The 22,362-nt window shown below is 49.8% G+C and overlaps 1 protein-coding gene across 4 annotated transcripts in view; it reads left to right on the plus strand.

The window, feature by feature from the left end:
* Positions 1-22,362, plus strand: part of ADD2 (adducin 2) — a 111,425-nt gene that overhangs the window by 47,736 nt on the left and 41,327 nt on the right. For all 4 annotated transcript variants that reach the window (XM_051837642.3, XM_051837627.3, XM_051837619.3 and 1 more), the window contains 3 exons: positions 14,004-14,121; positions 16,778-16,993; positions 18,179-18,317. In XM_051837642.3, coding sequence (XP_051693602.2) covers positions 16,811-16,993; positions 18,179-18,317 — 322 coding nt within the window. In that variant the 5' untranslated portion in view covers positions 14,004-14,121; positions 16,778-16,810. The remainder of the gene's footprint in view (positions 1-14,003; positions 14,122-16,777; positions 16,994-18,178; positions 18,318-22,362) is intronic.

The raw sequence follows: 22,362 nt of genomic DNA on the forward strand, positions 1-22,362 counted from the left end.
ATGATACAGGGGATGGGGGTTACCACCCGTTGAACACCTACTATGTGTTAGTCTTTCTGAAGAATACTTTGTGTAGCCTTTGTGCTTTTTATTGGCTCAGCAAATTAGAAACTCGGGTAGTGGATTGTTCTGGTTTGAACTTGATGTGGCTCCGGATCTCATGCAGACATTTAGACCTCAGAGTAATGAGTTAATATACTAAGAGAGTGGAAACTTAACCCAGTTATGGTGATGAGAGGTGGGCCTCCTGGGAGGTGCTCTGGGCACCGAGGGCCTGCCCTTGGAAGGCAGTTCCCAGACGGGGGGTTTTATAAAAGCGCTCTCTGCTTTCAGGATGGCCATGTGATCCTTCGGCCACAAGTGCCATCTGCCACCCTCATCAGAGGCCAACCCAATGGGGCTGCCTGAACTTGGACTGGAATCTCCAAAATGGAGTTAATTAAAACTTTTCTCTTGTAGCTATCTTCTCTCAGATGAAAAGCTGACCAATACATGGAAAATCTCCTTTATTAATCTCATTTTGTTGTCTTTTAAGATTTGGCTTTTTAATTTTTTTTAATTAATTTTTTTATTTTGAAGGCAGAGAGTTATCTCCTGTCCCTTGGTTTACTTCCCAAATGCTCCAACAGCAGGAGCTGGGCAAGTCTGAAACCAGAAGCCTGTAGCTCAAGCCAGGTCTCCCACATGGGTGCAGAGGCCCCAGATACTTGAGCTGTCACCTGCTGCTTCCCACGGTGTGCGTTAGCAGAAAGCTGGAATTGGGAGCCAGGTCAGGACATAAACCCGGGAACTCGGATATACGATGCAGGCATCCCGAGACCCATGTTAACCACTGTGCCAAATGCCTGTCTCCTAGAAGCCTTTGCCTTCTCATCCTGGTCTGGGCTCACCTTGGGATGTGATGCTGCCTCATCAAGACACGACGCACACTGAGTGAAGGTGTGTTTGGGGGCTGTGCCTTGTTTGGAGCACAGGACACCACGCTGGGCAGAGCAGGGATTGGCAGTGGGCACGCCTGTATCAGGCTGTCCAGGGGCTGCTGCTGAAGCCCCCGGCACCTGCTTCCTCGGTGTCATCCCTTGACTCCCTGCTCTGCCAGAGGTGAGCTGCCCACCGGAGATGGGTAGTCCCAGGGTTATGCCACCAACTCGGATTTGAGTTCTTGTACTTCATCAGTTTTATTTTAATAATAATTTTATTTATTTGAAAGTCAGAGTTACATAGAGAAGTAGAGGTAGAGAGAGAGAGAGGTCTTTCATTCTGCTGGTTCACTCCCCAAATGACTGCAATGGCCAGAGCTGAGCTGATCTGAAGCCAGGAGCCAGGAGCTTCTTCCAGGTCTCCCATGTGGGTGCAGGGGCCCAAGGACTTGGGCCATCCTCTACTGCTTTCCCAGGCCACAGCAGAGAGCTGGATTGGAAGAGGAGCAGCCGGGACTTGAACTGGCGCCCATATGGGATGCCGGCACTGCAGGCTGGGGCTTTAACCTGCTGCGCTACAGCGCCGGCCCCCTTCATCAGTTTTTGCCCACGTCTCAAATTTTCTAAGAGTTCACATGCACATGTGTCCTCAATGAATGATGATGTAATTAAAATTGTGTTTTGCCTTTCCTAGTAAATAAATGAAATGATGTATATTAATTGATGGTATCACAAGTCTGAAGAAATACAGTGGTGCCCTCACTGATAAATCGGTTCCTGCTTTGATACCTTTGTTTGCTTTTGTGACCAGCATCAGAGGTCCTCCTTGTGCTCCCCTGGGCGACTGGCCTCCTGGGTCATTCTTTGGAGCAGAAGATGTCCTGCGATGAGGCTGATCTGGGTCAGCAGGAGCTGAATGCTCTCTTGTTATTACGAGGTTAATCTTCCGTCCCTTCCTCACTGTATCTTATCCAAAGTGTCATGGCAACTCAGGAAGTTGTGAAGCAAAAGATCCTATTTTAAGCTTTGTGGTTCACCCTTGGGTGCTTTCAGTCTGATATTAATAGCATGACCACACTGCCACCTAAAAGAAATGGAATTTGAACTCTAAGTTTTCTATAAAAGAATATCCATTGTATAACCTGGATGTGGAATTAGATTGGTTTCCTTGATAATTCTCTTTTTGTATCTCTGATGTTAAGGGGATTGGATCACTGAAGCAGTTGCAAAGGTCAGGTTGTGTAGAAATTGAAAATCACCATCAATTGTGGGCTCACTACTCTCCAGTTCCAGAAGACATGTGACTTTGCTGATTACCATTTGTGAGAAGCTATTTCCCCTAAAGGGACTTGATATCACCTTATTTGAGAATAAAGGAAAAGAAAAACAACTGGAAGTGTCTTGAGGAAAGACAGGGAGAAATAAGTGACCTAGAAGACCCAAAAGAGTCACTTGGCTCTGATAATAATCTGCTGTAGGACCCGAAAGTAAAATATCAGAAACTGACTTGGTGTAATTAGGATAGTTAAAGAAGATGTGATTTCTAAGAAGTAGCAGAGGCGGTTCATGCAGAGAGAAGAGACTGAGATAAGATCTAAGGCAAAATGGAGATGAAGGAAAGTATACAAAAGATAAAATGCTCTATCAGAATTAAAGTGCACATTAATTTCATGGAATTAAAATCAGTGAAGTGGGTGATGGACACTTAACCTAGCAGCTAAGACACCCACGTCCCATATAAGAGTACTTGGATTCTGTTCCCTGACTCCAGCTTCCTGCTGCCCCAGATCCTGGGAGGCAGTAATTGGGTTCCTGCCACCCACGTGGGAGACCTGGACTGAGTTCCTGGCTCCTGACTCAGGGCTGGCCCAGGCCTGGCCATTGTGGGCATTTGGTGAGTGGACCAGTGAATATGAGTCCTTTGTATGTTTCTCTTTCTCGCTCTCTCTCTCTCTCTGCCTCCCAAATAAATTTTTAAAAAATAAAATGTGAAATAACAAACTAATGGAATGAAAACAAAATGTCAGGGTAGTATTTGGCACCACAGTTAAGATACCAGCACCCCATCCCATATTGAAGTTCTTGGGTTTGACTCCTGGTTCCTGGCTTTGCCTCTGACTCCAGCTTCTTGCTAATACATTTGGAGAATGAACTGGTGGATAGAAAGTCTATCTATTTATCTTTCTTTCTATACGCTTTTTAAATAAAGGGAAAATGTCAACAATAAAGCTAGTGGGAGGAAAAATGGCGCCGCGGCTCACTAGGCTAATCCTCCGCCTTGCGGCGCCGGCACACCGGGTTCTAGTCCCGGTCAGGGCGCTGGATTCTGTCCCGGTTGCCCCTCTTCCAGGCCAGCTCTCTGCTGTGGCCAGGGACTGCAGTGGAGGATGGCCCAAGTACTTGGGCCCTGCACCCCATGGGAGACCAGGAGAAGCACCTGGCTCCTGGCTCCTGCCATCGGATCAGCGCGGTGCGCCGGCCGGGGCGGCCATTGGAGGGTGAACCAACGGCAAAAGGAAGACCTTTCTCTCTGTCTCTCTCTCTCACTAACCACTCTGCCTCTCAAAAAAAAAAAAAAAAAAAAAAAATGGTAAATCTGGAGAAAAGAGATCCAACATATGGCTAATTGTGATCCTGGAGGAGACATAGAGTAAGTGGGGTGGGAGCAGGAACACAGCGTTAGCAGAAGACCATCTTGAGCCAAGAAACGATGTTAGTGTGTGCTCTGGGTAGGCTGTCTGCCGTTGCAGCAACTCAGAAGCTCGGTGAGGTGCTCAATGGGTATCACTGCAGGCTGCGGGGCATTGGAGAAGACTGAGTCATATCGTCAGGCCTAGGAGTTTCCACTGTGCACCTGCGTCCAGCAGAGAGGAGGGAAGGAGAAAGAGTGTGGAGAGGCACCTCTGCCCTTCACTGCCTCAGCTACAGGTGATGCCGATCCCTCTGCTTTTATTCCACATGGCCCTATCCAGATTGGGGGGGGGGATGGGTGTGAGGAGGAGGAGGAGAAAGTGGGTGTGGGGAGCACACAGCATTGTCTGACACATGAACATGCAAACACACACTCAGAAATAATCAGAAGCTGGAGTAGCTCTTTGCTGAGTATCTTGGTGATGAAAATCCAAGCCATAATCATCCCATACATATTCGCTGGGAGAGGAGTGGAAAGTTAGACAACATGCCTCCTATTTTTGCCATCTGGTTCCTGACACCCTGTGATGGTGCAGCCTCACTGCTCAGGCTCTGGGATGTCTGCACATGGCTGTTTCCCATGTGAGCCCCAGACCTGCACACCCTGAACGTTCTCCCTCCGGGTCCTCCTCCTGGGCTTACCAACTCCCTCCTCTTCCTGCCCAAACAAGACAGTCTCCAATCTCACTTCAGCTTTGAGTTTTCACAGCATCCACAGTCTGAAGAGGGGGAGGGATGTGTCAGACCCCTCTCCAGGCCTAGAGGTACAGTGTTCTTATAATTTTCTTTTGTGCCCAATTAATGAAAAACAAACCCCAAAACCCCCAAACCCAATTAAAAACAACAAAGCAACTTAATGTGCTAAAAGGATGTTCATTTCCCCTCCTTATGGGCCAGAAGAGAGTCTACTCTGCTAGACACAGGAGGGCTCGTGGCCGCATGGCTGGCTGGCTGCTGGCTCTCTTGGCTGGGAGTGGGTTTGAGGATGAGGAGCAAGGGTAGCTGTGTGTTGTGACTCCTCCCTTTCCTATAGGACAAATGCTGTCAGACTGGCCAAAAGTCAAGAATCAACTCTTTTATATTTGACCTTGATCAAGGCGAATCTTTTTGAAACAGCTCTACTGCTGTTAAGTTCAATCTAGCCTGAAGGCAAAAGGTAGACCAGGGGACCACTGAAAAGTCCCTGCAACTGGGTTCCCTGACGGCCTGAGGTGTGGAACAGTGCATCAGAGGATGAGCCAGCTTGGTTAGCCTGTTTGATGAGTCTTATCTGCACAGTCTCTGAGTTTGGACCAGGTAATTGAAGGCTGAGCCCAGACATCCCTACTATTCTGTGTTGTCTCTGCATCATCAGGGCTTCCCAAATGCCTTTCACCCCTGTGTGAAGCCTTGAGGTCCAGGTGGCTTTGTGACCAGTGGCGGAGGATCTGGGTAGATTAGAGCCCATTGCTGACATCAGGGTTGGGGACCAACTGGCCACTGTCATGAGCCCTCACAGGAGAACTGTCTCCTCAGTATTGTGGTAAAAAGTCAAAGTCCAGCACATGTGGTTAAAGGTTTTCATTAACTTTATTTCTGATTCTAGAATTCAGCATCACTTCAGTCCATAAAATAGAATAAGTGTTCCAGTGAGCCAAGAGAGGGGGATGGCTTTACAGACAGAGAAGGGCTGACGAGAGCAGAAGCCAAGAACAAGAGGCAGATTGGTCGTTTCAGTCACTTTCTAGGGTGGGTGTTGGGTGCAATGGTTAAGATGCTGCTTGGGACACCTACATTCCATATTGGTGCACCTGGTAGAATCCCAGCTCCTCTGCTTCCAATCCAGCTTCCTGCTAATGTGTACCCTGGGAGGCAGCCAGTGATTGCTCAAGGAATGGGTCTCTACCACCCGTGTGGGAGATCCTGATTGAATTCCTGGCTTTGGTCTGGTCCAGCTCTGTGTGTTGCAGTCATTTGGGGAGAGGAGGGGAGACATTTCTCTCTCTCTCTCTCTCTCTCTCTCTCTCTCTCTCATAAAAATGAAAAAGTCACATTCCTTGTAAGGTGAGGACAGGAAAGAGGATAATAGAGAAATGACTGCCTGGTTAACATCAGGTTACTTCTAGTTACTTTCCTGTAACTGCATTAAAGCAGAGAAAACTTCATTATTATGCTAGAAGCTGGCCTGCTTAGGAAACTTGGCTGTTATGTTTTATTATCCTAATTTCTTGGGAAGTCAGATAACTTCATTTCAGTTTGGGGATGTGGAACTTTAGCATGAGAGACTGAATTTTGATTTTTTTCATATGCAATTCCATTTATCTGCTGTTTTAAGATTTTGACTATTAAAGGTTTGGCGTGTCCTATTTCCTGTGTGTCAGCATACGAGAGTTTTGTTTGTTTGAAGGGAGGACAAGCTTTCCCATCATGACAGATGCAATGGAAAACTCTTCCTTGTAGGTGGAACCAGCCTGTGTGTCTACTAGTATTTTTTAAGCTTCCCCAGCATCTTGGTTGAATCTCTGCATATTGGTTAGCTTGCAAGGCACCTTATTCTCTGATCACTGAGGGCCAATGACATGGACAACACTGACTCATTTCTGAAAGCTGCCCTAGAAACATAGGAGTGTGGGCATGGTTCTGGTACCATGGGCCAGGGAAAGCCTGCTGGGCCATGGCCTGTATATAAATGGGTCTGGTGTTGCGGCCCACACACTGAGCATTGGTTTCTGAAAAGGGCTCATTTTCTAAGCCGAAAGTGTCTCAGGGCTATTCAACCCTCTAAACTGCTACCCACACACAACTTTGGAGAGCTGGATCTTTGCATTTTCATTTTCAGTCTGCTTTGTTGAGGCCCAGATCAAGAGCTTGGTCCAAAACAGTGGCATCCTGGGGCCAATGTTGCGGTGGTGTGGGTTAACCTGCTGCTTGCAGCAGATTGTTCATTCAGATCCTGGTTTCTCTGCTTCCAATCCAGTTTCCTGCCAATGTGCCTGAGAAGAAGATGGCCTGCGTACCTGGGGACCCATCACCCATATAAGAGACTCAAATGGTGTTTCTGGTTCCTAGGGTTGAACTGTCCCAGACCTTGCTGTTGCAGCCATTTGGGGAGTGAACCAGTGGATAGAAAATCCCCCTTTCTCTGTCTCACTCCCTCTCTCTGTTGTGCTGTCCTTCAAATGAATGAATAAATGAATGGGTAAATAAATAAATATATACATCTTTAAAGAATAAAACAGGGGCTGGCACTGTGGTGTAGCAGGTAAAACCACTGCCTGCAGTGCCAGCATCCCATATGGTATACTGGTTTGAGTCCTGACTGCTCCACTTCTGATCCAGCTCTCTGCTATGGCCTGGGAAAGCAGTATAGGATGGGCCAAGTCCTTGCACCCACATGGGAGACCCGGAAGAGGCTTCTGGCTTCAAATCAGCATAGCTCTGGCTATTGCAGCCATCTGGGGAGTGAACCACCAGATGGAAGACCCCTCCCTCTCTCTCTCTCTCTCTCTCTCTCCCCCCTCCTCTCCCTCCGTCCCTCCCTCCCTCCATCCCCCCCTCTGTCCCTCCCTCCCTCCCTCTCCCTCTGTCCCTCTCTCTCTCTCCCTCTATCCCTCCCTCCCCTTCCCTCTCTCTTTCTAGCTCTCTGTAACTCTGCTGTCAAATAAATAAATAAATCTTTTTAAAAAATAAAATAAAAATGATACCTTATAATTTATTTTATTTTACTTGAGAAATAGAATATGAATGCTCTCATCTGCTGAGTCATTCCCTAAATGCCTTCAGTGGCTAGGGCTGGGCTAGGACAAAGCTAGGAGCCAAAGACTCTATCCTGATCTCCCGTGTAGGTGACCCAGCCATTTCAGCTGTCATCACAGGCTGCTTCCCAGAGTACACATTAGCAGGAACCTGGAAACAGGAGTAGAACGGGGACTCGAATCCATGGCACTCCAATATGGTAGGTATATAGGCATCCCAATCAGTGTCTTAACTACTGTGCCGAGCACTCACCCCATATTTTTTTAATGTAACAATAAGGCTCTCTCTGAGCTCCTACCCTGCCATGAGCCTTTTGAGAGCAGGGGTTGTGATTACATCACTTGGCATCATCCGTGGTGATCCAGGTCCTGGCTCCTGGTGGGTGAGCATTTTAGTGAAAGGATTATCTTTAAGATCACGCAGGTCTCAGGGATGAGCTGTCCCCACGGGTGTGAGCCAGCACCTGTGCAGTGTGCGTTTGCCATCCCCTGCCACCATCCCCGGCACAGTCACCATCCTCCTGAGGAGGCCACCCGCATCCTTGTTATCCAAAGTGTAGCGCACCTTGTCAGAGTGAGGGCCTCAGGGGCGTGTCCTCTCCCTGGCCTCCTGAGCCCTCCTCCTGTGTTGGGAAGAGCTCAGCTCGGAATCTCCCTTTCAGGTCCTGGTGGAACCTCCATGGCTTAAGTTGGGGAAATGGAGCCTGAGCTTTGGCCATTTGCTGACTTCTGTCCACCCTCTGCTTCCTACGGGCCACTGGCATCTGCTCACCTGCACCCAGACAGGTGGAAGAAAGTCCGACGTAAAAGAACCTCTGAAACCAGATGGGTTCAAACCCAGGTCCTGCCCATTGCCAGCTCTGTGGCCTGCAAGAGGTCACTCAAGTTTCCCACAGCCTCATTGTCCCCGAAACTCTGGTGCCAGCCCCTCCACTGCAGGGCCAGGAAGAGGGATTCACACAGCATGAGATGCCTGTTTGTTTTTCCCAGCTTTGATTTGATTGAATAATGTCTTCAAGATCTGACTCAGGACCTTGGCCCCATAAATGTGGTCCCAAAGTTTCCAGTGTGCCACGCCATTCATTTCAGGTCACCCCTGGCATTCGGGCTCAGTGTCCTGTGTCTTGGTGATCCTAACAGTTGATTTCCTTTCTAGCCGTATGTGTCTGTATCTGTGTATATTGCATCTGCAGTCATGGCTTCACCTTAACACGACTGCGTCTCTCACAGGCACGGGCCATGTCTCCGTAGTTCTTGCTTGCTCCTGGGCAATAGATAACTACGCTTGACCCATGAGAAGGAAGGGAGTGGCTTTCCGGCCTGTGAGAAGCAGTGTTGGGGGCATTCCTTAGCAGGAGAGTGGAAGAAGTTGCCTACCAACCGCTGGGTCTGAGACCCTTTGCTGGAAGGCGTTTCCATTCACTGGCCTCTCCAGGAAGGCACGCATCACGGATGCTGGCAAAGAGGCACGTGTGGAGCTGTGGCAGGCGGTTGTGAAAGGATCCGTCCAGCCCAGGGGGTTTGCAGAGGAATGTGGAGGTTTTCCCGCCTCTCTCCTTCCCCTCTTCTCTTTCTTCTTTTAAACTGTTTTTATCCTAAATGATCACAGTGGTTCATGCCTCGTGTAGAACTGTGGAAAACTAAGAAGCATGTGAGGAGGTGATGATAAGTGCCCCCCGTGGTCCCACCACCCAGAGGCACCGGCTTCTGCTTTATCTGAAGGCAGCAGGCAGGGTGTGGTCCAGCCCCTTTATTCCCCTGCCTCCATTTCCTCTGCACTCTGGCAGCTTCACAGCCTGACCGCGTCCTCTCTTAACTCCGGGATCGGTGAGTTTAGGTTCTGACCTCAAACCCGAGGCTGGGGGCAAAGCTTGTGCTGGCCTGTGGGGTCAGGGCCTGGGGCTTTCATGGGGTGCCCCTGCTTTGAAAGGCAGCTGGGAAATGACAGCTTGTGGCATCTTCTTATGTTGGTCTTTGGGTGCTGAGCGATCCAGACTGGTTCCCTCCCACTGAAGTGGCCGTAGACGGGCAGTGCCTCTCCCTCAGGTGCACGGAGCCGAGGCAGATTTAGAAGCATATCTGGGCCTCTGCTACTCCCCTGCTACCCCTCCTGTTCCTTTCATAGCCACAAGGAGTGATGCACAGAAATATCATTTCATCCTCCAGGGCTTACTCATATTTGCCTTTAGTGGCCCAGGGAAGGGAATGCTGTGTCAGGGAGTGGGGTTTCATGATTTCATGATTTTGTTATCCTATGGGGCGAGTCCAAACTGGGGTCTCTGTTGGGGGCTGGGGTCAGTGGTATGAGGGTGCAGACTGATGATGGTAAATGGAGGCCCCAGAGCTCCCCTGAGCAGAGTGGGGGTCCTGGGTGAGTGAGAGAATCAGAGAAGGGGCTGAGGCTGAATTTCAGGAAGCCAGGAGGGCTGCCTAGCATTCCATGTGGTGTATGACAGACACGACCTCTCTCTGCTCATGACCGACACTGCCCTGCACAGCTGGGCTCACTGATGGACAGCTGCGATTAGTTGCTGGGATCCTGCATCAAAACAGGCAATCTGAGAGGCTGGAGGGGGCCAGCCATTGGGCTGGGAGACCAAAAGGATGCTTTGTTTAGGAGAAGGCAATATGGGCACCAGGGCACCTGCCATGCCTGTCTCACCTGTCTCCATTGACACCTGGCACCTCACCTGGCTGCTCTCCCCCAGTACGGTGAGCTCCCCCAGGCCCTGCTGCCTCTGGGGCCTGGACAGTGCTGCCCTGCAAACTTGGCCCAGCCCCCAATGTACTGCTAGCTGTGTTGTAGTTCAACTAACATTTATTCAACACGTGCATGACATGAGTCCCTATGGCAACACCAGGGATAGAGAAATGCCTGCCTCACCTGCCAGGAGCTCACAGTATTAGATCGTGGCCATCGGGTTGTGAGTGGAATGAAAGAGCGGAGTAAAAGTGAAGTGAGAGTCAGAGGGAGGAGGTGTAGGGACAGCTCCGAGGGTGGGGGAGAGGACACACGAGCTGCAGGAGGAGTTATAGAGGCAGGGTGTCCCTGCAGATACCAGTGCCACAAAGGACAAAGAGCCTGCCTCTCCCCAGTCCTGCAAATGACCCCCAGAGCACCAATGGGAGGGAGGGAGGGAGGGCAGGGCAGGTACTGAGAGGCACCCCACAGGGCTGTGAGTGTCATTCAGGATTGGGACCTCATTCCACCTGGTGGCCATCCTCCTCCTGGGGGGTAGGGTGGGCAGAGAGAGTGGCACAGCTCCATGGCTGACCAAGGGGTTTGAATTTTTATTTTTTTTAAGGATTTATTTATTTATTTGGAAGTCAGAGTTATGCAGAGAGAGAGAGAGAGAGAGAGAGAGAGATTCCATCCAATGGTTCAGTCCCCAGTTGGCCACAATGGCCGGAGCTGCACCGATCCGGAGCCAGGAGCTTCCTCCAGGTCTCCCACATGGGTGCAGGGGCCCAAGGACCTGGGCCATCTTCTACTGCCTTTACAGGCCATATCAGAGAGCAAGATCAGAAGTGGAGCAGCCGGGGCTCGAACCAGTGCCCATATGGGATGCCGGTGCTCCAGGCCAGGGCGTTAACCCCCTGTGGCACAGTGCAGGCCCCTGAATTTTTAAAATTGCATATGCATTGGCAAATTCTGGGAGCCAGTGTTGTGGCATAGTGGACTAAGTGGCCCCTGTGGCGCCGACATCCCATATGAGCCCCAGTTTCTGCCCTGACTGCTCCACTTCTAATCCAGCTCCTTGCTAATGGCCCAGGAAGGCAGTGAAAGATGGCCCAAGTGGTTTGGCACCTGCCACTGCATGGGAAAACCAGAAGAAGCTCCTGGCTTCAGGCTGGCCCAACCCTGGCCGTGGCAAGCATTTGGGGGGTGAATCAGCAGGTAGAAGATCTCTCTTTTTTACTTTCAAATAAGTAAATAATTAAATAGCATTTTTTAAAAAAAAGTAACTCTGGTAACTGATTGGATGGTGGTCCTAAGAGAGGAGGGGCCATGGGCCAGTGACCATCTAAGGGGTGAAGAGATGGGGGTAATATTTAGGCCATAAAAAAGCAGAGAGCCTAATGACTGATTAGATGTGTAGGACCATAAGGAGGAGGAGTCAAGGCTGCCTCATTCAAGGAGGGAGGGGAGGGGCTCTTGAGTTAGGGGAAGCTGTGGTGTGAGGTTAGCATGAGTGATGGTCTGTTTGGCAGGTTGACTTTTTAAAAAGTTTTATTTTAAAAATTTATTCGAAAGGCTGAGTGACAGCGAGAGCGGGAGAAAGGGTAAAGAGAGGCAGATACCTCTTCCTTTGCTGGTTCACTCCCTAAATGCCTGTAACAACCAGGGCTGGGCCAGACAGAAGCCAGGAGCCCAGAACTCAATCTGGGTCTCCCATGTGGATGGCAGGGACCTAAGTACTTGAACCATCACTGCTACCTCCCAGGATGCACATCAGCAGGAAGCAGGAAGCAGGACTGGAAGCAGAGCCAGGACTCAAATCCAGGCAGTCTGATATGGGATACTGATGTCCCAAATGGAATCTTAGCCACTGTGCCACATGCTCACCTCTGGCAGGTTGATTTTAAGGTATCTTCAGGACAGGCAAGGGAACAAGACCCCCGAATGCTTTAATATACAGATTCATCTGAACAGCAAGCAAGGACTGGAACCCACTTCCTAACTCTTCCTCCTCCCAGCTCAGCCTGACGGTGCCTTGACAGTGGGCAGCATGTGGCCCCGATGTGTTGTGTGGCTGGTGTTTTTTGACCTACCCTGTGCTAGGGTGTGTGTATCAGGCTCACATTCTCACTCCATGGGGCACCGTGGCTCACACTGCCCCTGTGTCTCAGCTCTGCTGAGGGCCCCCAGCACCTGGGGACCGGGTGAGCCAGCTCTCAGGGCACGTGCTGTGAAGCACAGGGAGCTGCGTGGTGCTGGGCTTGAGACCACAGTGAATGTCAGCTCTAGGACGTTGGCTAGGTCATGGTCATTCCCCTGGGCCGCAGCCCCACCCCAGGTGCAGGGGGCCCTCTCAGGTGGCCCTGGCATCAAGCACCTGTTGCTTTCCTTTCCTAAAACTTGCTGGCCCTGCTCAGCCTGAGATTTCAGTTTCCTTGCCACTGGGTAGTGGCTTACAGATCACCCATTTGCCTCCAACACCTTTCAGGGCTGTTTTTCTTGGAACCAGGGAGTGATGTTGTAACCCAAGGAATGGAGCTGCAGCAATGGAATTTCAGGACCATGGGGACTGGGATGGAGGTGATTTGGCTCAGTATGCACTCATCTGGGGGACAGATGTCTGCCTTCCTGCATGGATGGCACCGGTCACTTCTGGAGCAAAAGTCTATCAGTGGACCCAAGAAGTAAGGTTGTGGCCTCCGAGTCTGGGGCTGCTGGAGAGGGGGAAGATGACAGTACTTGAGGGACAGCAACTTACCTGGTGGCCACAGGGCCTTCGGGAAGGCAGCGCAGGTGATTTGGCAAACCCCAGCCTGGCTCAGCCCTGGAGGGAAGGCACCCATGTTGGTGGGTGGTGGACAGAAGCAGCACCAAGTACCAGCTGCGACCCTGTTCCAGCTAACGTAAAACCACAGCACAAGGGCCTAACTGAGCTGGTGCTGGAGATGCCAAGCACAGGGCCTTGCTCTTGGGAGCAGCTTCCTGGCCCCCAGCTGGACAGCGAGCCCTGGCCCTGGGCTGGGTTGAGGAGGAGACGGTGCTCCATGGGTGTGCAGGTACCTGGACTCTCCCAGGGGCCCACCAGGATGGACTCTCCTTGCCCCTCATGGGTTGGTGGGGCTGCCTGAATGGCTCTGCTGTGCACAGTCCTGGGTCAGGGAAGAAGCTGGGCTGCCCAGTGAGTGAGCCCAGAGCCACAGGCTGGGAGGGGGTGCCCAGGGATGCCACCAGCTCTGGGTGACATAGGCGCTGGCACCTCTGGGTATGGACAACAGGGTGCCCAGCTGGAAATGGACAGCTATCATTTGCCTTCTTATTTGTTTAAAACAAAAATGTTGATGATTCACCCTTTGAAGCCCCTGCTCCCAGGATTCTGGGAGCAGTGGCTCATCCTTGTTTGTAGGATGTTAACAACTTAGCATTAGTACCTATGTCCTGTTCCCCAGATTAGTTGAGAGCCTCTCCCCTTGAACTCTGAGTTCACAGCTCATGGCCTGGGCAGATCTCACTCCCCACTCTCCTGGGCTATGATGTTCTTCAAGCTGCTTCTGTCTCTTGGCCTGCATCCAAAAGTCACTCACACCAGCATCTGTGGCACAGAGTTTTCTTGATACGTATTGGGGGGGGGGGCTCCTAACCTAGCAACTTACCCCCCAGCCCCCAGCATCTCCCAGGCTGCAGCAAGAGTTGCACACCCTGCTCCCTCCTGGTAGACAGCCCCTTTCTCTGAGCCTTACCAGCCAGCACTTGGCAAAGGCCTGTTCCATCTCTCCTTTTTCAAGAGAAATTTGATCCTAATTGTAAAGGTCACAAAGCCTTTCCACTCCCCCTCCCACGCCTTTAAATAGTTTGCTTTGAAGATACAAACTCGAAATTGAAATTCATTGTTAGGAATTTCCAGCAGTCCCTCAAGTAATGGGGCTGAGGGCCCGGTGGTACAGACAAGGCCCTAATGTCTGCTGTGTTTATATTTTACAGGTTCTGCCTGATGTCTGAGGCTGTGTAGATGTGGCTGGCATCCCTGAGAGTGGAGAAGGGGTTGCAGACCGAGGACTGAGAGAGGGGCCTTGGACAGGACTGGCCAGCCTCCTGCTAAGTAAGTAGTTGATGGCTTTGGATGGTGATGGGTGTGATGCATTCTTTCTGACTGGGTCCACCGATGAGGATGAGCTTGGAGCCACTCAGGTCGTTGCCAGGAACATCCCCTATCCTGCCGATCGGGATTAGCAGGGGGTTAAGTCTTACACCCCCTAACGTTCCCTATCCTGCTGATTGGGAGCTATTGTAGAATCTGCAGGGCCTTAGCGGTCACTTGTCTCCGCCACCTCTCTCCTCAGCAAGGGGACGCCCCTCTTCAGCCTCCTGTAGGCACTCTGACTCCTAGGAGAAGGGCCCCGCCTGACAAGGCAGCCTCTTCTGCATCCCAGAGCCGAGCAGCTCCCATCTGGTGGAAAATTCTCCCTCGCGCCCTCAGCTAGAATCTCCCTGTCTACTACAACCGCCCCTGAGGCTCTGGGGACTCGGTCTAATCCCTCTCCGCATGACAGCCCAGCAGATGTTTGGGGATGATATGATGGAGCGGAGAAGTGCAGGATTTGAGGCCACAGACTGGCCTGGCTGAAAGGCTGACTCTGCTGTTAGCCCTGTGACCTTGGACAAGTTAGCATGTTCGTGATTCAGTTTCTTTACCTGTAGAACTGGGGCAATACCATCTACCTCATAAAGTGGTGCTGGGAATGAAAACGGACGAGCCAGAGAAGTTGCCTGGTGCTCTTATGTTCCCAGTCCTCTGTCACCAGCTGGCTGTGCTGCAGTTCACCTCTGTCAGGAGCGTCCCCTGGGGCACATAAGTTAACTGCCACAAGTCACCAGCAAGACTGTCCTCACTGCAGACACCAGCCATGAGTGGAGGCCCCGGGCCACCTGCACTCCTGACCAACTTGGCTATAAATATAGGGGGTTCCCACGACCTCTCTTCCGGTTCAATAATTTATTAGCATGACTCATAGAACTCAATGGAAGTGCTGTACTTGCACTGATCTTTTCTTGATAAAGAATCCACCCCAGGAACTGCCGAGTGCAGGGGACACATGGGGCAGGGGCTGGGATGAGGTGCACAGAACTTCCTCCATGCCCTTGGCTTGCGGAATCCAGGCGACAATTTCGGGCCACATCAACGTGTCCACCAGCCAGGACGCTGCCCCAAGGCTCTGTCCAGAGGTTGGTTTTGTTTGTTTATTTTGTAAGTCAGAGGGCATTTAATACTCATTGTGTCTCGATGCATATAAGGACCAGGGGTCTTCACAAAGTTCTTAAAGAATATATCTTAGGGGCTGGCGCCATGGCTCAATAGGCTAATCCTCTGCCTGCAGCGCTGGCACATTGGGTTCTAGTCCCAGTCGGGGCGCCGGATTTTGTCCCGGCTGCTCCTCTTCCTGTCCAGCTCTCTGCTGTGGCCCGGGAGTGCAGTGGAGGATGGCCCAAGTGCTTGGGCCCTGCACCTGCATGGGAGACCAGGAGAAGCACCTGACTCCTGGCTTCGGATCAGCATGGTGCGCCGGCCGCAGCGGCCATTGGGGGATAAACCAACGGTAAAGGAAGACCTTTCTATTTCTCTCTCTCTCTCACTGTCCACTCTGCCTGTCAAAATATATATATATATATATATATATATATACACACACACACACACACACACACACCTTAGGAAAAAATTTAGACATAGATTTCAAAATTTGTTTTTGCATCAAAATATTTCATTCCATTTTCCACGAACTTTTTTGAAGTACCCTCATTTGTCCAAAAATTAATTTTTGTTCAATCAAGGCTCATGCTTTTTTTGCTTAGTAGAGACCCACCCAGCAAGGACAGAGTTACAGCTCTGCCATGGCCACTCTGGGTGTTGAAGGAATGGAACACAAACTTGGGGGTCTGGCAGTGTTGCTCCACAAAGGGAGACTGGCTTGGGAAGGCACCCCAGCCAGGAAAGCGCCCCGGCTCATGGGCAGAAAGTCTCAGTGTATAGTCTAGCAGACACCCCTTGTTCAGCAGTTACGTTTGCCATGGAGTGCAGCTACAGAGAACGGATGTGGCTTTTCCCCAGCCTGGTCCTCACTGCAGGGAGCAGGTCCAGATTGGGGGTCGCGGGGCACCGGGCCTCTTGGCACCCTCCAAATAGTATCTATTCTTTGTTTCTCAGCATGGATTTAGTGGTGTTTTAGAGAAAATAATTTTCCATTAATAAACATGGCGTTGCTCTTTATGAATCTTGGAATAAGAATCCAATTCTGCATGAAGACACTTTCTACAGAAACAAAATCATCGCCGGTTCCTCTCCAGGGGCCAGAGCAAAGCCCAAGTTCTGAAGCAAAACATTGAGCAAAGCGACTCCTACCCTGCGCAGCAGCATGCTGGCGAGAATTTCCCACTGTCCTTTCCGAGGAGGCTTGGGGCTACGTTTCAGACCAAGTCAGAATTCCCAGTGAATAGCCTTCCGCTAGGTAGGCGTGCATCCCAGAAGTGCTCAGAAAGGTCTGCAGGTCTTGTTTGCGCTAGGAAACCAACTGCCTTGACCCCAGTGTTGCGGGTGGCGGGTTGGAGGGTGGTGTGACGACGACGCTCTCGCGCCCCCTGTAGGTTGGCATACCGGGCGGCTGCCCTGCCGCCCCCATGCTCTGCCAACCCCTGTGCATGCAACCCAACCCAGGCCGCCCCTCTGAGGGCACCCACCTGCCCGCTGCCGCCCTCTGCAGGTTCCTGGAGCAGACTGCAGCTCCACCCGGAAAATGAGTGACGAGCCGGTCCCCGAGGCGACCTCCCCGCCGCCCGCCCAGGGCCAGCAGTACTTCGACCGCTTCTCTGAGGAGGAGCCTGAGTACCTGCGCCTCCGCGGCCGGGCGGCGGACCTGCGGCAGGACTTCAACCTGATGGAGCAGAAGAAGCGCGTCACCATGATCCTGCAGAGCCCCGTGAGTGCCCGGCTGAGCCTTCCCTCCCTTCCTTCCTCACCTGACACAGGAACGGCAGACACATTCATGTGCACCGGGTCCAGCAGGGGACGCCACGGGGGAGAATTGGGGCACCCTTTACTGAACACCGCAGAGTGAGGCCTTGCCGGGAAGCCCCAGGCGGTGGGGAGAGCGAAGAGTTCAGTGGGGCACCGGGCTCCGGCAAAGGGGCCGCGGGAGGAAGGGCAGGTCCCCCAGGCTTGCGGACAGCTGGTGCCTACCTGGCGTGGACACAGAGATCATGCCAGCAGGACGCAGGAGGAGGACAGAGAGTAGGCCTCGGGGCCCTGGGATAGAAGGTGCTGCAGGTCTGTGGCGGGGGTGGGGGTGGGGGTGGGGGTTCCAGGGGGCCATGAGGACCAGGCTTGGGGGTCCTCAGGAAGCCCAGGGATGGAGATGGTTCCCAGGGTGGGCTTCAGGGTGGGCAAGCTCCCAGGCTTTGGGGTGCCCTGGGCTGAGGAGTTCCCAGGGGGTAGGCTTCCTGTTTGAAGAGCCTGAAAGCACTGGGGGAGGGGCCCTGGGCAGCCCCCAACTCAGCAAGTGACAAAGGGGATTGGCAGGAGAGGTGGCAGAGGGTGCATCAGCTTGGGTTTCAGGGCCCTCAGCAAAGAGATGAGGAGAGGGGAGACCCCGCTTCTTCCTGCCCTTTGATGGCTTTGCCGGCTGGGAATGGCTCCTTACCTGCCCCTGGGGTGGGGTGGGGGTGCCTGGCTTATGGCCTGGTGGTCTGAAACGATAGGCTTAGGGCAGGACCTCAGAGGCGGAAGGGGCCTCGGAGGCCGCCGGAGTCTTCCGCTGTTCTCCTGGCATTTCATTAAGCGCATATGGAAGCTGAGGCCCAAAAAGGCCGCTTCCTCTGAAGTCTGTCCTTACTCCGGGGAAGCCCTGTGCTGGCTGCTCTGGGGAGCGGTGGCCTTGGCGAAGGACTCACTGCTAGTGTGGCCTTGTGGCTTTCCACACAGCTATCTGGGGAGGCCCCTGCGGTTGTCATGGCATGGCCCAAGGATCCTGAGCATGGCCCTGGCCTGCAGGCTCCGGGGCTCGGGGCAGGTACCTTTTAGAGCTCATGGTTTGGCAGCTGGGCCAAGGAGTCCCCAGTCTGCCCCGGGGGAGGCCTTGGGGGACCAGCTCGCGTGCCTTCTTCAGTCTTTCAGGGAGGAGCTGGAAGGCCTCATCCAGGAGCAAATGAAGAAAGGGAACAACTCCTCCAACGTCTGGGCTCTGCGGCAGATCGCCGACTTCATGGCCAGCACCTCCCACGCAGTCTTCCCGGCGTCTTCCATGAGTATGTGGGTGTCTGGGTGTCGGGGAGTGGCCAGGAGCAGAGATTGGGGAGGGGGAGGGAGGAGCACCAACAGCTTGGTTGCCAGGTGACAGCACAAGCTGCGGTTGCATTGACAGGTCTGGGGGCGCTCCACAGTAGCCAGACAGGTACCTGACTCTGTGATGTTGCTGTGAATTAAAGACCTACGGGGGAATTACCCCTGATGGGCAGGGTGGAGGTGACTTCAGGGGCTGGGAAGAGGCCACGGAACCCCAAGTCTCCGTGCCCCACTACACAGGCCAGCTTGTCTCCGTCACTGAGGGAGACAAGAGACACACGAGAGGAGGCAGGGCTGTGCTGAGACCCAGCTTCCTAGGCTGTGACACCCTCCCCACAACCCGTGAAAGCAAGTTTTGATAAGTGCTGCCCTTCAGTAAGACTAATAGATTGTGATTGGAAATAAGTAAGTTGTTAAAAAAAAAAAGCAAAATGTTATCACTGTACTGTGTTCTGAAAACGTGGACATCGCTGTTCTCAACACTTTGGTCTGCGTTCTTCCCGCCTTTGTCTTATTGTTGGGGACATAAATTAGTTCTTTCTTTCTCCAGGATGCAGAAATTAGGGTGGGATTTGCCATCATGAATTAAAGACTTTAAATCATTTGTGTTCTTTGATCTAGCAATCCTAGGTTATATGAACAAAAATGTACTCCCTTTGTAGGTATAATTTTAATAACTTACCCTATCTTGACTAATCTCACACAGCATGAAATACAGTTCTGTGATATTTCCCATGAGCACATGCACTCAGATCAGTGTGCCACTATGGGACATTTAGGATGATTCCAATTTTTTGCTATTATGCACAGTAATGCAATTGAACAACCTTGTAAATAAATCTCAAATTCTATCCATGACTGCTTTCTTAAGGTACATTATGAGGCGCAGAATTGCTAGATCAAAGAACATGAATGTTATAAAGACTCAAATGCATAATAGCAAATTACATCCTTTCTCTATCCTGGAGAAAAAGATGGAAGCAATTTTACATTCCCAACAGTGCAGCGAGTGCCCGTTTCCTGTACCCTGGTGTGCAGTGCGCTCATAGTGCAGCTTGCTTCGTCTGCCTGAGGGGGTCCATGACAGCAGTGCTCTGTGTTTTAATGTGTATCTGTTTGACTAGGAATGAGATTGGATATTTTACATAGCTTCATATACATAGGAGGCATGGCTTTCTTTTTGTTGTAGATTGCTTATTCACATCCTCTGCCAGTTTTTCTTCCTGTGTATTCTTTTAGATTTTTAAGTCTTTATAAGATAAGGCTATATCCCCAGTATCTATCAAATATATTGCAGTGGTTTCTAGTTTCTCCGTTGCCTTTTAAATTTTGCTTCTGGAGTTTTTTTTGTCTGGTCGAATTCTTTGATTTCCATTTAGGTTAATCCATTGCTGTTTTCCTCGGTGTATTCTGGTTTTGATTGCATGTTTAGACGCACTTTCTCTGCGTTTATCATCAGGTGGGGCAAATACCCATACCCTTTCTTCAGTTTTCTCAACTCTTTATATATATTTATCCTTATTTTTTATTTTTTTAAAAGATTTATCCATTTATTTGGAAGGCAGAGTTACAGAGAGGCAGAAGCGGGGTGGGGGGGGGGGGGCTTCTATCCCCTGGTCCACTCCCCAGATAGCTACAACAGCTTGAGCTCGGCAGATCCAAAGCCAGGAGCCAGGAGCTTCTTCTGGGTCTCCCTCATGGGTGCAGGGGCATTGCTTCCTTAGGCCATAGCAGAGAGCTGGATTGGAAGTGGAGCAGCTGGGACTCAAGCCGGCACCCATATGAGATGCCAGCACTGCAGGCGACAGCTTAACCAGCTACGCCACAGCTTCAGCCCCATAAGTTTATTTTTAAAAATAACAAAATTATTTTGTCGAATCTCCTCCCCTCATCAACCTTAAAAATCCCTTTTGGGATTATGATTGAGATTTTATCAAATGAGTAGATTGCTTTGGCGTGGAATTTATACATTTATAATTGTGTATTAAAATGTAAGTTCCACAGGGGAAATCTGTGCGTTTGCTGTATTCTAGAACAGTCTCTTGGATTTGGAATAGTGTCTGGCACATATGAATTAATTAAAAATACTTGTATGAATAAAGCGATTTTAAATCTTTTCAGAAATGAGACATGTCTTTATTTAAGTCTTCCTTGCTGTCCATCAGAAAAACTTAGCAGTTGTTTTTGTTTAGTCCCATTAATTTCTTAAGAAGTTCATTCTGGGAATTTTGTGTAGTGTCTCCTTAAATGAGTCTTTGTCCATTCAATTTTCTTTCTGGTTATAACTCTCATTTAGGAAAATTGTTGGATATAAATATTTAAATAAATGTAAATAAATAAATGTTTATTGATCTTTCATTTCAATTTTAATATTATCCCAACTAATTTTCTTGGGGTTAATGTGTAGTAAATCGATCCATAATTAATGGTCATTTTGCCTCCCTCATTCCATATTTTCACTTTGGCTTATTTTCCAGTTTTCTTGTTGCGTATGTGGGAACTTCCAGAGCAGTGTCTAATAAGAGATCAGGAAGCAATCACCCTTGTTTCATTTCTGACTTTAATAGGAATTTTTTTACCTCAGAGTTTGAGAGAATTATTCTTTCTCGTGTTGAGGAAATGTCTTTTCATTCTAGTTCATTATGGGTTTTTCTCAGAAATGGGTGTTGAATTTTATAAAATGCATTTTGGGCATTTATTGATTTTTTTCTTGAGCAATTGATGTGATGAGTTATAGTCATAGATTTCTGAATACTATTGAACTATTTTTTTTTCATTCCTGAAATAAATCACTCCTGCTCTTGATGCATTCTTTTAAAAACTCTTTTCTGGATTTGATTTGTCAGAATTTTATTAGCAATTTTTGCATCTATAGTCACACATGAGATTGGTTAACAGTTCATCTTTTGAATAATCTTCCTCTAGTATTAATATTAAAGCTAAATTTCATACAATGACTCAGGGTGAACTCTCCTCACCCCCACTCCCCGCGGTGGAGTTTAAATGTGATTGGAAGGCTCGGCTGATTCACTTGCAGCCATCTAGACCTGGAACATTTTTAGGGGATTTTAACATTTTTTCCCTTTATTTCATCTAGAGTTTTTAACTGATTTTGTTACTTTTTTGTTTTAAAAGATTTTGTTTTATTTATTTGAAAGACAGAGTTACAGAGAGAGGTAAAGAGAGAGACAGAGGTCTTCATCTGCTGGTTCATTCCCCAAATGGCTGCAGCGGCCGGAGCTGCGCAGATCAGAAGCCAGGAGCTCCAGGTCTCCCATGTGGGTGCAGGGGCCCAAGGACTTGGGCCATCCTCCACTGCTTTCCCAGGCCACAGCAAGAGCTGGATCGGAAGAGGAGCAGCCAGGACTCAAAACGGCGCCCAAATGGGATGCTGGCGCTTCAGGCCAGGGCTTTAACCCACTGTGCCACAGCGCCAGCTTGTTGCTTCTTGAGTAAATGTTTATCACGTGATTGTATAAGATAAGCCATTTCATGGAGCTTTTCAAAATCGTTAGAGTGATTTGTAATGCCACTTTTAGCGTTTCCGTCTTCTGCTACATGTACATTGATTGTTTGTTCTCGTTCCTGGTGCTATGTGGTTGAACTTTATTGACCAGTCTAGATACTTTTATCCATAGATGATTATTTATTCATAGATATCCCATGAGTCAGTCCTTATACTTATTGGTTCTAAATTTCCTGTTTCCCAGTTCCTTCATTTTGTTTTTATATTCATTAACTATTTTCCATAATTTTCTTTATGTTTTTCTTTTATATGACTAGAATCGAATGGATTTGATTTATTTTCATGCTTAGTTCAATAATAAATATATTTGAAGCTATAATTTTTTTTCAGAATGTAGGTTTGTATTTATCTCATAGATTATTTTTTTTAAAGATTTATTTATTTGTTTGAGAAAGAGAGAGATCGATTTTCCATACACTGGTTCAAATGGCCACAATGGCTAGAGCTGGGCCTATCTGAAGCCAGGACCCAGGAGCTTCTTC

This window comes from Oryctolagus cuniculus, chromosome 2, assembly GCF_051225735.1.
Source record: "Oryctolagus cuniculus isolate XC-2025 breed Fujian yellow rabbit chromosome 2, ASM5122573v1, whole genome shotgun sequence".
In the NCBI taxonomy this organism is placed as follows: Eukaryota; Metazoa; Chordata; class Mammalia; order Lagomorpha; family Leporidae; genus Oryctolagus; species Oryctolagus cuniculus.